Source organism: Emys orbicularis, chromosome 10, assembly GCF_028017835.1.
Source record: "Emys orbicularis isolate rEmyOrb1 chromosome 10, rEmyOrb1.hap1, whole genome shotgun sequence".
NCBI lineage: Eukaryota > Metazoa > Chordata > Testudines > Emydidae > Emys > Emys orbicularis.
This window is the reverse complement of record NC_088692.1, coordinates 15,666,849-15,681,581: the sequence shown is the minus strand read 5'-3', so window position 1 is coordinate 15,681,581 and position 14,733 is coordinate 15,666,849. Positions and strand designations below refer to the sequence as shown.

Below are 14,733 nucleotides of genomic sequence, written 5' to 3'. Positions count from 1 at the left end.
GCCACTGGGGTGTGCCCACCTGGAACCAATTTCAGGATTGGGGCCTTAATCCCTCTGTCTGTTTCCCCCTCTGTAAAACAGGTATAATCATATTTCCTTGTAAGATATTACAGGGATATTGTTAGGTTTGATTAGCTAATATTTGTACAAGAATTTGAAAATGTAAAACACTACATGTATAGTTCCAAGTATTATTAAATATTGACTACAGCAGGCAAGATTGCAGAATTGGCTGTACTGAGGGCTTCCTGTGCCTTAATGTAGTAGCTGCTGCTATTCCAAAATGCTTTGTGGATGGAAACATGTGCAAGAAAAATGTAGAAATTCAAAGATTTGTGATTTCTGTTTTCATTCCAACACAAGCTTAAATCCAAGGACTCTGCAGTAGAATACAGAACTTCCAGACAGACTTTTAAATCCACTGAAAAAGAGAGAGGTGAGTACTACAGAATAGCTGTTAGCATCTATTACCGGTAGTGGGGGAAAGAGAATATGGGTCTCACAAGACCCCCCTGCCTCCAAGTTAATTAAAAATGTATCTTAGACTTTGTATAGTGGGGTGTATTTTATTATGGAGTGAAGGCTGCATTCAGTTTTACATTTAAAGCAGGGTTTAAATCCTTTAATCTAACATTTAATTTCACACATTTGTACCATTTCAATCAGGAGGACAAGCTTGAATTTCCAAGCTCCTTTTCACACTACATACAGTTGTGGTTTTAGAATCCTATCCCTCCTTATTGAACCTTTCAGAAGTGGTGTGTCGAGTCTTCATTTATTCACTCTAATTTAAGGTTTTGCGTGCCAGTAATACATTTTAACGTTTTTAGAAGATCTCTTTCTATAAGTCTATAATATATAACTAAACTATTGTTGTATGTAAAGTAAATAAGGTTTTTAAAATGTTTAAGAAACTTCATTTAAAATTAAATTAAAATGCAGAGCCCCCCGGACCAGGGGCCAGGACCCGGGCAGTTGAGTGCCACTGAAAATCAGCTTGTGTGCCGCCTTCGGCACGCGTGCCGTAGGTTGCCTATCCCTGGTCTAATGTTTCTTTCAGATTCCTTAGAGTCGGTCTGAACAACCCCAGGCTGCTCGTTCCCCACACTAGCTAATCCTGCACCAACTCAGTGTGCCTTTGTCTAGACAAAATGACCACACTTACTGTTTTCATCTTCACCCTAGAAGCCATTGTAGAACATGCTTCCACCATAGGCTTCCGGGCACCAAAGGAAGGAGCTGGAACAGGTGAGAGGGAGGCTTGCTGTGGGCAGCACGGGGGGCGGGGGGGGGCGGGGGCGGGCGCGGGCAGGTGCTGGTGGATGGCGGGCAGGTGCTGGTGGATGGCTGGGCAAGTTTCCCCAGGTCTACTGCTGGTCAATGGCTTGTCTGGAGAGTTGATCTAGGGAGAGAGACCACCTAAGGGAACAGGGCGTGGAGCCAGGTACAGCTAGGTGCCAGGGCAAATGCAGTGTGTGCAGGGAGGAGGAGGAGGCAAGTGGAGGTGGGGCTGAGGAACATTTCTGTGCTGCAGGGAAACACTAACATTTCCCTGCCTTCTCCACCTGAGGGACTTGGAGTGGAATCCCATGGAGTCCTGATGTCGTGAGCCAGGCACGGTGGGTGACAGTGGGCACTCCTCCTGCAGAACTAGCAGGTCCCTGGCTCCTCACGCACCAGCCAGTCCATGAATGAGGTAGTGCTTGTGGGCTGCAGCTTGAGCTATCTGAGGAGCCTGAGAATTGTTAGCTTCTGGAGGTTAAAATGCCCCTCCACTGCTTGCTATGGTTCACAGCCTGGGGCATTTCTACCTCTGCCTCACCTCACTCCAGCAAGCCAGTAGAGATCATCTCTGGTGCCTGGAGGTGCTGCTGTTCCCCCTTAGCCCCGCCAGCACTCTTGAATTCCCCCCCACTCCTGATTTTTCTTACCCAGCACACTTTTACCATTTTTTTCTACCAAAACACTAAAAATCCAGGAAATAGGCAGTTAATGGCACCGTTAACGTCTAGACCAGGCTAGACATATCTTAACCAGCCAGCTGAACTGATACGTTCCCCCACCCTTTCACTTGCAACAAATAGCCACCTGTACTGCACACGACCTCTGAATCATGCTTGCATGCACGCCCTTAACTCAAGACTTCAGCATTTTTAAAGTATTGATCAAATATATTAATCTGGTTGGGGTCAGAGTTAAGATTTTCAGTGTGACTGAGGGATGGATGTGTGCATCGTGCGTGGTTGTCTGAAGGGCAAGAGAACATATTATGGAGATGACAAGTCCAAGTGCATGTGTTTGAGTCTGTTTGATGATGGGGTGGTAAGCTCTATGAAGAAAGGGCTGGTCTGAATGGTAACATTGGCTTACCTGGTGGTTTCCTTGACTTTTAGGGATTGTGTTGGTAGGAAATTCACTAGAGCAACGTTTACTTTGCATGAATTTGTCTGTGTAGAAATTTTTACAGTACTTTTGTTTCCATCAAAAAACACACAGATCCCTAATATAAACAGGACATGCTTTACTCTACAGTTTACATCCCCTACTGACCTCCTGGAATGAGTAGTAGTAAGGCCTTTTGCAAGAGCACATCTGGATACTCTGCAAGAGTTTGTTCCAATACTACAGCTAAATGTCCTCAAAAGTGTTTACTGAGTGTCCCCCTGTGATATCCAGCCCCTAAACGATCACTGGATACCCACAGAAATCCCAGATCCTCTGTTCTCAAAGGAGCAGTGTCCCACAGTTCACTAGTTTTACCCAAGATCACCGTTCCTGTATTACACAAAGCACTTGTGTTCAATTATAAAACAAAAGGGAATTGATTAAAAAAAATAGAGATTCAAATAAAAATCAATGTGAGAGATGGGAACAAATGGTTACATATAAAGCATAATACCATTTTTAGAGACTAAACTTAACTCACATGGCATTCCCCTGTCTCCTACAAGATAACCTACCCCAACTTCTTTCCCCAGCATTTTCAAGCAGTTTGGTTGAAATCCCTTCTCACAAGATGAAGTGTGCTGGCAGCTTGTCCTCACAGATTGAAGGAATGCCAGGCTGTCTTTGTGCACCCTTCCCTCCCCACAAATATACCAGAACAGACCTTTGATGTGCATCTCCAAATAGAGTCCCCCCACCTCCCTCTGCTGTTTACCTCTTCCTCTTAATTTCTCTCTCAAGTCTCAGCTAGCTCTTCATTAGCATTTAACGTAGATTGTTAACAGACTCCTATTGTACAATACACAATAGTCCACCCTGGAGATAAATGTCTCCCACCGTCCATCTGGAGAAGTTTGTCTGAAGACATGCTGCCTTTGAGTGATCTGCTTTTAACTACAGATCTAGAGAACATTTTTAGTATATACACATAACTCCTCACATCTTTTCCATACATACATCTTGCAATAGTTATGATGACCACTGTGACTTCATTGATGACCACAGGCTTCCATTAAAGACCTTGCGTTGACAGGCTTTTGGTGAATCCAGGGGATCTCTGTACCCCTTTGTATCCCAGTGCCCTCTGCCAGTTGGCAGCACAGGTTCTTGGGTCACAGTATGTAATTTTATTTTCTTCCCTTGCAGTTCCAAATGTCACATTCTCCTCAAACACAGTGTACCAGCTGTCTGCTGATGACAAAGATGAAATGTTAGTTCAGTCTTTGACAGATTTGGATGCAGAACAAGGCCAAGTGCTCAGCAACCCCATGAAAGAATTTGCAGGTAAAGTAGTTTTGAAGATCTGGTACCAATGAAAAAAAATGTAATTGAATAGCTCCTAATCCTTTAGGTTGTTGTCACAAGAGGGCAGTAAAAGAACATCCAACACAATAGAGTGAGTTTCACTGTTAAACATCTCATTTCATTTTTTTTTTTTTAAGATTCTCTTTCCATGTTTCTTTCCACAATTAAAAAATCCTAGTTTTTATTTTAAAGAAGAGTACTCTAAACTTACATAAAACGTTTCCATTCTCACTGAAGGTACATATTGTTATTTACAGGTGTAGGACTGTTCTGTCGTCATTGGCTAGAGAAAGAAAATCCATATAACAAACCAGAGGGCATTTGTGGTGGTTCTCAGGGTACCCAGGACCGAGAGTCACCCCCTGCCTCTAGCAAAAGGGTGTCTGTCTTGTGGTAGCTGGCTGTCAGCTCCCTGACACCACCAGCCCCTCACGCACTCTCCTCTGGGCTAACTTCACCTTGCAGGTTAAAAATAAGTGCACCTTAATCCTTGAGTCCCTTTGAATTGTTACCCCTGTATTGTCCAGCCCCTGACACTGGCTACCCACAGAAATTACAGATCCTCTGCACCCAAAGGTGCAGTGTTGTACCCCAATTCACCAGTTTTACCTTAAGCCACTCCTCCTGTAAAGTACATAGCACTTGTGAGCACGTATAATAAAATAGAAGGCGGCTTATTTGAGAGAGAATAAATATTTAACTAGAAACAAGAGTGTGGTGAATACAAGTGTTTACAATACAAAAGAATCATAAAACGCGAGCCTGGGTCTACACGTATCGATAGTTACTTTTCCTAGCTGATAAAGTAGAATTCCCCCCAAAAATTCAGTCTTCTGCAGAGGTGGCTGATTTCACAGGAACCAGGACCCAAACGTTCATGAAAACAGCCTTGCTCCCCAGGGCTTTCTTCAGTGTTAGAGAGGGAGAAGTACTCTAGATCCGTGTTATACTGAAAACAGCCTTTTGTTTCTATTCAAGGTCTGGGCCAAGCTCTGTCTGTTGTAATGTTCCTTTATCACCTCCAACAGGTTTTGATTGTTTGGTTGTGCTGCTAATGATTTTCCATTGATAGTTGTAGGAGGGAGCAAGGGTAGTGAATTGAGCCTTTCATTACCTCGCCAGCTGATTAAGGAAGAGTGACAACTCCCTCTTGCTTGAATGCACCATCACTGAGGGCAAGACTACACTTAAAACACTGCATCAGCTCAGCTGTGCCGCTGTAGTGCTTAAGGGTATGTCTACACTGGAAACTTCAAAGCGCTGCCGCGGGAATGCTCCCACGGCAGCACTTTGAAATGCGAGTGTGGTCACGCATGAGCGCTGGGAGAGAGCTCTCCCAGCACTCCTGGTAATCCACCTCCACAAGGGGGATTAGCTCCAAGCACTCAAAGCCCGTCTACACTAGCACTTTAAAGCGCTCAGACTTGCAGATTTTTCACCCCCCTGAGCCAGAAAATGAGAGCACTATAAAATGTAAGTGTAGACAAGCTCTTAGTGAAGACACTCCTACACTGACAGGAGAGCCTCTCCCGTTGGCGTAATTAATCCACCTTAGCGAGAGGTGGTAGCTATAATCGACGGGAGAAGCTCTCCTGTTGCCATAGCGCTGTCTACATTGGGGGTTAGGCCGGTATAACTATGTTGCTCAGGGATGTGGATTATTCACATCCCTGAATGACATAGTTATACTGCTATAACTAGTGTAGACCTGGCCTCAGGCACATTACCCCTTTTGTTATTTCATTTCTATGACCAAGTCCATAAGGCATACTTTCAGTACAAATATACTATTCCTTAAATATTACCAGTACATATATTGCACAATGATTGTCTTGACAAGTTACGAGCTTTCTGTAGATACCTCACATGATATCGTATATAGATGAAAACCCTGCAAGATATATGTTGGGTGTAATGAGTTTGTCAGATCTGAGGTGAGAGCTGTTTACAAAGAATGGGGGACTTTTTGCCAGGGGGTCTCTGTATCACAGTATTTACATAATCTGTCAGCCAGAAAAGAATAATTTCTATGTGGGGTTCCCGTTAGTGCACCACATGGCACTTCTCATGAGCCTCTCTTGATCCTTGCATCTCTCATTTGCCTACATTGACTCCCTCTTGCCTGCTTAGGGAATCCTAGCTCTGTTGTTCTTCATAGCTATAAAAGTCTTATACGAATGGGGGGGGGGGTCACAAACACAAGAGTACAAGCAGACAAGGTGGTTCAGCAACCATCTCTACTGTATTCTTTTTATAACAACAACTGTAGAATGTTATCGTATATGTATGTAGGAGCAAGTCAAGTTGGACGTGAGAATGGATACCCGAATCCCAAATTGGGATGCCCTTCAAGCTTGGTGCATTTTGTGTTGTGCCATAAGAACTACGGTCCATTAATTTTACTTTAGGTGTTTTTGAATTCTTTGTATGTTTTTATTTATATACATTTTTTTAAGGGAAGGACACTGCTGTTAGAGGGGCAAGTGCCAACAGGAGAAAAACTGACCTCACCAATCCACCAGGATTTTCACCGTATCCTGGACCATGCTATCTCCTTCTCACAAAAGAATGTGCAGAAAGGGATGGGGATTTGCCTCGTAAAGGAGCAGAGGCTGGGCTCCATAGGATCAGCTGAAGACAGAGTTATGTCCATGGTTTTGCAGCACTTCTGACCCACCACACTTTGTCCTACCTGGCATCTTGACACAATCATTTTCCTACTCATCTCTCCTGCGTAAAACAACTGTAGATATGGAATTGCTGTAGCAGTCATTTAATGCTAAACGAACACATTTATGCTGGAGTTCAAGCAGAAACAATAGCCTTCCAGTACAGAGGTCAGCAAGTGGCAACTATGCAGCAAAGGGAATGATGCTACCATATAGCTGCCACAGTCTACCCCATGTGTTGTTTTTGAACATTTCCTCCAATGTGGCTCCCTTCGACACCAAGCAGAGGAACAAAGCATATGCCTCTTATGAGCTTGGAGACCTAGATAGTAGCCTAGCAGCTTCACAGGACACGCTTTTATTTTGGTAGCCATATCAGAATTCTGGAACATCCTGGATGGGGAGGAGTTGGTTGTATTGATTAAAATTTAGAATGAGCCAAATATATTCTTAAGTAGGTTAAACTACAATTAAAATGTAAATGGTTCTGTTACAGATAAACTAGAAAAAGCAAAAAACGAACAGAAGGAAAAACTCAGTCTGTGGCTGAATCAGATGTACATCTTTTTTGTGAACAAGTTCTTTCCTGCCTACAAGCATGCTCAAGTGGTGAAGGAAAATGTAGAAGAAAATAGGAAACGGGATGCTGAATTAGCCTTGCAGTTGAAAATCGAAGAGGAAGCAAAGTGAGTCTTAATTAATTTAAAAGCTTCATTTTACACCTAGAGACATCTAGAGTAAGGTCCTACACGAATACCATGTTCTTGAAGATTTAGGATTTGGGAAATTGTCACTCTGTTCTTTGATAAATCACAGCCACTAGCTACTTTCAAAATACTCTATTGGATGACTGATTTATATAGTGCAACCAGTAGACTACAGTAAACAATTTCTTTTCATTTGTCATAGAATGTTACCCAGGTTTTCTCAGAAAGAAATTGAGATGAAAAAGAAAATGTTTACATACAACACGCAACTACCCCTGACACTTAGGGGAAAGGCCCTGCGTAAGAACTGTGTGATTACTTTCTTCTTTTCTGAAGCACATTTGGCAGCTATTTCTGCCTATCAGGAGCTAGTCTCAATTATCCTAGCTCATTGCAATCTGAATATATCACACCAACCCCTTGTCACCAGGGGTTCACATGGGGTTTAACATTTTTCAAACCCTTCTGTAGAACACTCAGCTACTTTTGAAATATAAAATAAATAAATTAATGGAGATATCCTATCTCCTAGAACTGGAAGGGACCTTGAAAGGTCATCGAGTCCAGCCCCCTGCCTTCACTAGCAGGATCAAGTACTGATTTTGCCCCAGATCCTTAAGTGGCCCCCTCAAGGATTGAATTCACAACCCTGGGTTGAGCAGGCCAATGCTCAAACCACTGAACTATCCCTTCCCCCCCGCCCAAAATCAGTCAGTTCCTCAGGGTTTAGGTTTCTTACATGGATAATCATTTTCCCAATGGCAGTGACTTCAGCTCCCAGAAGGAATGAGTTTCAGACCCTAGCAACTGATCCACATTGTATCATATCTTCCAAGGATAAGGGGGCATTGCAGATCCTGCTGACTTTCCTTCCACGGCCATGTCAACATTTCACTTTAACGAACCTTTTGTCCCGCCTGTGTTCGTCCCACATAGATCATGATGAGGCCCTATTCTATGCTGAAAGGTTGTTGGTGTTCTAATTAGAGCAGACTAGGTGCTTGTCTACACACACAAGTTATACCACTTTATAGAGGTACAGTTAAGGTGATATAACCCCTATGTGTGGACATAGTTCTATCGATGTAAGAGTCCATATCTATACTGGTATATTCTACCTCTACTGGTATCAAGGACCTGTACACAAATATAATTGTCTACTCTAGGGACTACACTACATTGGTAAAAAGATCAGACCCCCTAGCCAAAATAGTTATGCCCATTCAAAAACTTTGTGTAGAACAGGTCTAAACAAACTTTACCAAACTCAGAGAACTTGAAGGTAAGGTCCCACGGGAAGAAAATTTAAGACAAAAAGTAGCTCAGGAGAGCTGGCTGTTTCTCAAGGAGACAGTATTAAATGTACGCTATCCTCAGGGGAAGGAAAGATAGGAAATATAATAAGAGGTCAATATGGCTCCCTCAGGAGCTCTTTAATGACCTGTAAATCAAAAAGGAATCCTACAAAAAGTGAAAATGTGGACAGATTGCTAAGGAGTACAAAAGAATAGCACAAGCACATAGGAACAAAATCAGAAAAGCTAAGGCACGAAATGAGTTACCTCTAGCACGGGACATAAAAGGCAATAAGAAGAGGTTCTTTAAATATATTAGAAGCAAGAGAGCGACAAAGGAAAGTGTAGGTCCTCTACTTAGTGGGGAAAGAGCGCTAATAACTGATGACATCAAGAAAGCTGAGGTGTTCAATACACCTCTACCCCGATATAACGCTGTTCTCGGGAGCCAAAAAATCTTACCGCGTTATAGGTGAAACCGCGTTATATTTAACTTGCTTTGATCCGCCGGAGTGCGCAGCCCCACCCCCCCGGAGCACTGCTTTACCGCGTTCTATGTGAATTGGTGTTATATCGGGGTAGAGGTGTACCTATTTTGCTTCACTCTTCACTGAAAAGGTTAATGGTGACCAGATACACAACGCAATTAATATTAACAACAAGGAGGATGGAATGCAAGCTAAAATAGAGCAAGACTAGTTTAAAGAATATTTAGATAAGTTAGATGTAGTAAAGTCAGCAAGGCCTGATGAAATTCATCCTAGTACTTAAGGAACAAGCTGAAGCAATATCAGAACCATTAGCAATTATCTTTGAGAACATTTGGAGGACCAGTGAAGTTCCAGAAGACTGGAGAAAGTACAATGTTTGCCTATCTTTAAAGAGGAGAACAAAGAGGACCCTAGGCATTATAGACCAGTCCGTCTAAATTTAGTAATTTGTTCCAGAATCTTTCCAGCTATCAATCAATTTGTAGGCCTCTGGAGGATAACAGGGTTATAAGGAACAGCCAGCATGGATTTGTCAAGTATAAATCATGCCAAACCAACCAAATTTCATTCTTTGATGGGGTTACTGGCCTAGTGAATAGGGGGAAGCAATAGCTATGGTATCTCTTGATTTTAGTAAGGTTTTTGACAGTCTTACATGACATTCGCATAAGCAAACTAGAGAAGTGTGGGCTAGATTAGATTACTATAAATTAGTACACAACTGATTGAAAGAGTAGTTATCAAAGATTTGCTGTCAAACTGGGACGGTGTATCTAGGAGGGTCTTACAGGGGGTCAGTCCTGGGTCCAGAACTAGTCAATATTTTCATTAGTGACTTGGATAATGGAGTGGAGAGTATGCTCATAAAATTTGCAGATGACACTAAACTGGGAGTGGTTGCAAGCACTTTGGACAATCAGTCTGAATTCAACAAGCTGAAATTCAATAGAGACAAGTGAAAAGTATTTCACTTAGGAAGAAAAAATCAAATGGACAACTACAAAATGAGGAATAATGGGCTAGGCAATAGTACTGCTGAAAAGGATCACAAATTGAATAGCAGTCAATGTGATACAGCAGCAAAAAACACTGCATTAACAGATGTGTCGAATACAAGACGAGGTAATTGTCCCACTCTGCTTGGCACTGGTGAGGCCTCAGCTGGAGTACTGAGTCCAGTTCTGGGCACCACACTTTAGGAAAGATGTGGACAAATCGGAAAGTGTGCAGAGGAGAACAACAAAAATGATAAAAGGTTTAGAAAACCTGACCTATGAGGAGAGGTTTAAAAAAATGGGTATGTTTAGTCTTGAAGAAAGAAGACTGAGGGGACCTGATAAATCTTCAAATCTATTAAGGGCTATTATAAAGAGGACTATGATCAATTCTCTGTCTCCGCTGAAGGTAGGACAAGAATTAATGTCCAGCAAGGGAAGATTTAGGTTAGATATTAGGAAAGCTTTCTAACTATAAGAGTTGTTAAGCTCTGGAATAGGCTTTCAAGGGATGTTATGGAATCCCCATCATTGGAGGTTTAAGAAAAGGTTGGACAAATACCTGTCAGGGATGGCCTAGGTTTATTTCATCCTGTCTCAGCACAGGCGACTTCTCAAGGTGACTTACAGCCCTACATTTCTATGATTCTATATAAAGCACTGAGAAAGACCACACAACTTTTTCTTTTTACACCAGTTAAGTGGGAAACGACTATGGGTAAAATTTTCATAAGTGCCTAAAGCTCCTAAGTCACTAAGTCCCATTAACTTTCAATTTGATACCAAAGTCTCTTTTGAAAATGGAACTTAGGCACTTACAAAACTTTACCCAGTGTCTTCAGTGCTTTGCATTGCTAGGACGTAACTGGTCTGAAACTGAGTGAGCCTTGGCATGACCTAGAGTCTGTGCCCACCACTACCTGCCTAATGGATGTTCCTATCACAGACATATGCAAAGCAACTACACCTTCCTTTCTTCATACGTTTGGAAAGCATTATTGGTTGAATTCAGGCTCCAAAAGGGATTCCCTTTTGAGATTCTCTGTGCTCCAGCACTTGTTTCCAAGGTAGGAGAGACCAAACTCTCTCACCTTCATACAATTTTTTTTTTTTTTTTAATTTCAGGACATCCCTCATTTTCAGTTGGTCAAATATTTTTGTGTGGCGTTTGCTTCTGTGGTGTGGGCCCATTCTACAGCTTTGTATTCTGTGCCTGACGAGCAGCATTAGTCCTCTCTCCCAAAAAGCCCTCCTTGCCCTTGCAGCAGCTGAGCTCCACTGGCTTTTGGAACATCTCTGAAGGAGTGAGACTCCTGTACAGAAGGTCTCTTTAGAGAAGGGAAAATTACTTACCTGTAATTCTGCTTCCCTGAAAATACCTGGCAGGATTGTCACTCCTCTGCCCACTTCCTCTCAGAACTTGCTGGTTACTTATTGACATTTTTTCCCTTGTACCTTTTTCATTTTCTTTACCGAAGCACTTAAAAAAAAAAAAAAAAAAGTATGCCTGGGCTACACACTGAGATAACTAATGTGATTTTTATGGGGATTTAGTTAAACCAGCATAACCAGGTGGACACTTGTTCGTTTAAAACTGTTTATATTGGTTTAGTTTGCAACTGTACATTTAGAGGTGCAAGTTAAAACCACAGAACACTGTCTCCACATAGTTACACTAGTTTAATCAAACAATTTAATTAAACAAATGCAACTTGGAGTGGAGATAAGCCCTTATACTGATCTGGCATTAGTTTCTTTTATGGGAGCTTTGCTTTCTGCATAATCGAAAGAATTGACTGGAACATTCAGAGAGTAGTATTTATGCGCTGCATAGGATTACTATTAGGAAAGCCTACCTCACATGTTGCACTGCTACCACTACCTTCAGGGGTCAAAAAGCAACTTGAGAGCTAGGGGAGCAGTCTTGTGCTAACGAGATGATATGTTCAGAGAACGAGGATCACAGGTAAATAATTTTTCCTTTTAAGAATGTGCTTGGATTATACAATGATACATGAAGCTTAACAATGGTTGATTGCGAAGTAGCAACTACACAGAACACACATTTTAGGAAAGGATTAAAAGGATCACATTTTTCATTAGGTAATTCATTCTGCATGTAATTGCAGTATGGCTATATTTACTTAAGCAAAATAATCATTTTAGCCTATGATAAGTTTGCATGAATTTGTTGCAGTGGTAAACAAGTGAAAACTTATGTTTGTTTGTGCGAGTTTAGGCTTATCGCCATAAGGAAAGCCGAAGAGGCCAAAAAACAAGAAGAAGCTGCAGCAGAAAAAGCAGAGACAGATAGTGGAGTGGTTAAAGAGCCAGAGGATTCAGCTACACAGCTGCCACTTCCTGCAAAGGAAGAAGTAGTGATTCTGCCCCAGCCAGTCATTAGCAAGGTTTCTGCAGGGGTGAAGAAAAAGAAAAAGTAAATTAGGCTGACTGTTGCAATAATAAAGTTGTAAGTAAAGTCTGCACTTGTTAACATTTTTAAGGTATCAGATTTACTTTCTAGGTCTGTAAAATCTAAACATTACAATGTAGGTTCTAGGAAATGAATGAATAAAATTATTTGTATTTGTTTACATCAGAGGGAAATTTAACTCTCCAGTCTTCCCCCACACCTCCATCTACTGATATCCTGAGCCCCCTAGAAATTGGGGAGTGAGATTATATAATTGATTGTTACATAAAACTTGTGTAAACCTTTGAACATACAAAGCCATTCCATACATGTACTATATGCCATATTAGGAGACATTTTTCCATTAAAAGATCATTAGTGTTTCAGGTTTGTTTGTTGGCTAACTCTTGTAACCATGAGACTGCATAGTCTGAATGGAATTTAAAACTATACAACCTGCATGAGGTTTTTGCTTATACAGACGCTCCTCAGGTTACACAAACCCAACTTAGGGAAATCTGCACTTAAGTAAAAAGTTCCGTAAGGTTTTTTTTTGTGTTTTTTTTTTTTTTTTTTTGCATAATTGTTGGAGATATGTTCCCAACTTACACAAAATTCGACTTACGCAAGTGTTCTGTTCCGGAACGCCTTGGGTAAGTCGGGGAGCGTCTGTACACCTATTTTATGTACACTGGCATGTAAGGAATCCAGATATTTCACTTAGGTAAAGTAAATCTTTGGGCTTAATCCTGCATCATGTGATTTCAGTGGTACGACTACTAAGTATGAATTGGAAGATCAGGCCCTTATCCTTTTCACTTCTTTTATTGTTAAAGCTGCAGCCTCTGTCAACTTATACAGGAGAGGAACAGGTTAGTTTACTTACGTAGTATTGAAGAACTGGTGCAGTGTAGCTTTTACATGCTGATGATTCTGAGACTATTATTTTAGGTAACTCAGTATCCTTTACTGTGGGTGCCACTTCAGACTCAGATGATAGGGTTAACATCAAGTACCTCCCCCTCTCTTTTACATGCTAATGTGTAGAAAAACAATTTAAATCCCCACACTTCAGTCCACTCTTATGCACGTGAGCACAGAAGGGGAACAAAAGGGCCCTTAAAATTGTAACAATTATTAATTTTATTGTCCAGTAAAATATTAACATAACAATATTAGAGAAATGGAATGGTACAGTTGAATTATCAGATTGGTTTTAATTAGTTTGCACATAAATATTTTAAAATCTAAAAATCTCATGATCAGAGTTTACAGCTTCAGTAGAAATTTGATTCTTACAAAGCAAGTATTGCTTTACTATTGTCATTATTCCAGTCAATAATATGACTAATAACCTTTCATGTTAAACAAAAATGTTTCTGACATTTGTAGATTCTTTTTCACTAAATCAGCCCTCTGCAGATCAATCCAGGAAGAAAATATTATTGAACTGTGTTGCACAAAGTTTCTTTACTTCTTCTGTTTAAAAAAAAAAAAGGAGAGAGTGAGTTCAGAAACTGCACACAGTATCACAACATATTATATAAACACCCTGCTTTTAAAAGAAGACTTGACAGAACTGTAACTGTATCCAGGGGAAAATATTACATTTGTTAGGGTTTTCTTCTTTTAAAACATGTTCTCACTTTTTTTCCCCTTTTTTTTTTTTTTTTTTTTTTTTTTTTTAAAGTGTGTCCTGGTGCATATCAACTCCTTATTTCTATTTTTAGTAAGAGAAAGGTGGGTCAATTTTGTTCAGCAGGCCCAGTCTGAAAATTCACATATCAGTCTTTTCATGCCAAATATGGACTTAGCTTTTATCCTGTTTTCACAGAAAGAAAAAGAACTTTTCTTGTTAAACAAGTCTTGCTTAATGATTAGAACAGGGATTCTCAAACTGTGGGTCATGATCCTACTGTGGGTCGTGACCCTATTTTAATGGGGTTGCCTGGGCTGGCGTTAGACGTGCTGGGGCCCATGGCTGAAGCCAAAGCCCAAGGGCTTCAGCAGTGAGTGGTGGGGTTCAGGCTTAGGCTTCAGCCTTGGGCTGAAGCTCTTGGGCTTCGGCTTCGCTCTCCCACCACGGCCCAGGGTGGCAGGGCTGGGGCATGCTCAGGTTTCGGTCCCCCCTTCTGGGGTCGTGTAGTAATTTTGGTTGTCAGAAGGGGGTTGCGGTGCAATAAGAACCACTGGATTAGAAGAAACATTGATAAATCAATATCCTTACTCAAATAATATTGATTACGATTAAAGTCTTGTTTTGTGCTCCCCTACTTTCTTCTCATAGAGAAGATTAATTTCCAGTACAATGTTTTTAGCGATTGCTTTGTAATTTAGGGGCAGCACTATAGTTACTGTATAAACATTCTCATCTACTATTCCTGCACAACGGGTATGATCCTAAAGGTGTTCA

General features: G+C 41.2%; 2 protein-coding genes across 2 annotated transcripts in view; one reads left to right on the top strand and one right to left on the bottom strand.

Annotated features, from left to right (window-relative positions):
• Window positions 1-12,348, top strand: part of LOC135884925 (radial spoke head 10 homolog B2-like) — a 36,750-nt gene extending 24,402 nt beyond the window's left edge. The window contains exons 17-21 of the mRNA XM_065412513.1: window positions 364-436; window positions 1,186-1,248; window positions 3,592-3,729; window positions 6,916-7,105; window positions 12,147-12,348. Of these exons, the coding sequence (XP_065268585.1) occupies window positions 364-436; window positions 1,186-1,248; window positions 3,592-3,729; window positions 6,916-7,105; window positions 12,147-12,348 (666 nt within the window). The remainder of the gene's footprint in view (window positions 1-363; window positions 437-1,185; window positions 1,249-3,591; window positions 3,730-6,915; window positions 7,106-12,146) is intronic.
• Window positions 12,349-13,172: 824 nt separating this feature from the next.
• Window positions 13,173-14,733, bottom strand: part of CCZ1 (CCZ1 homolog, vacuolar protein trafficking and biogenesis associated) — a 31,172-nt gene continuing 29,611 nt past the window's right edge. The window contains exon 15 of the mRNA XM_065411940.1: window positions 13,173-13,799. Within this exon, the coding sequence (XP_065268012.1) occupies window positions 13,744-13,799 (56 nt within the window). The 3' untranslated portion in view covers window positions 13,173-13,743. The remainder of the gene's footprint in view (window positions 13,800-14,733) is intronic.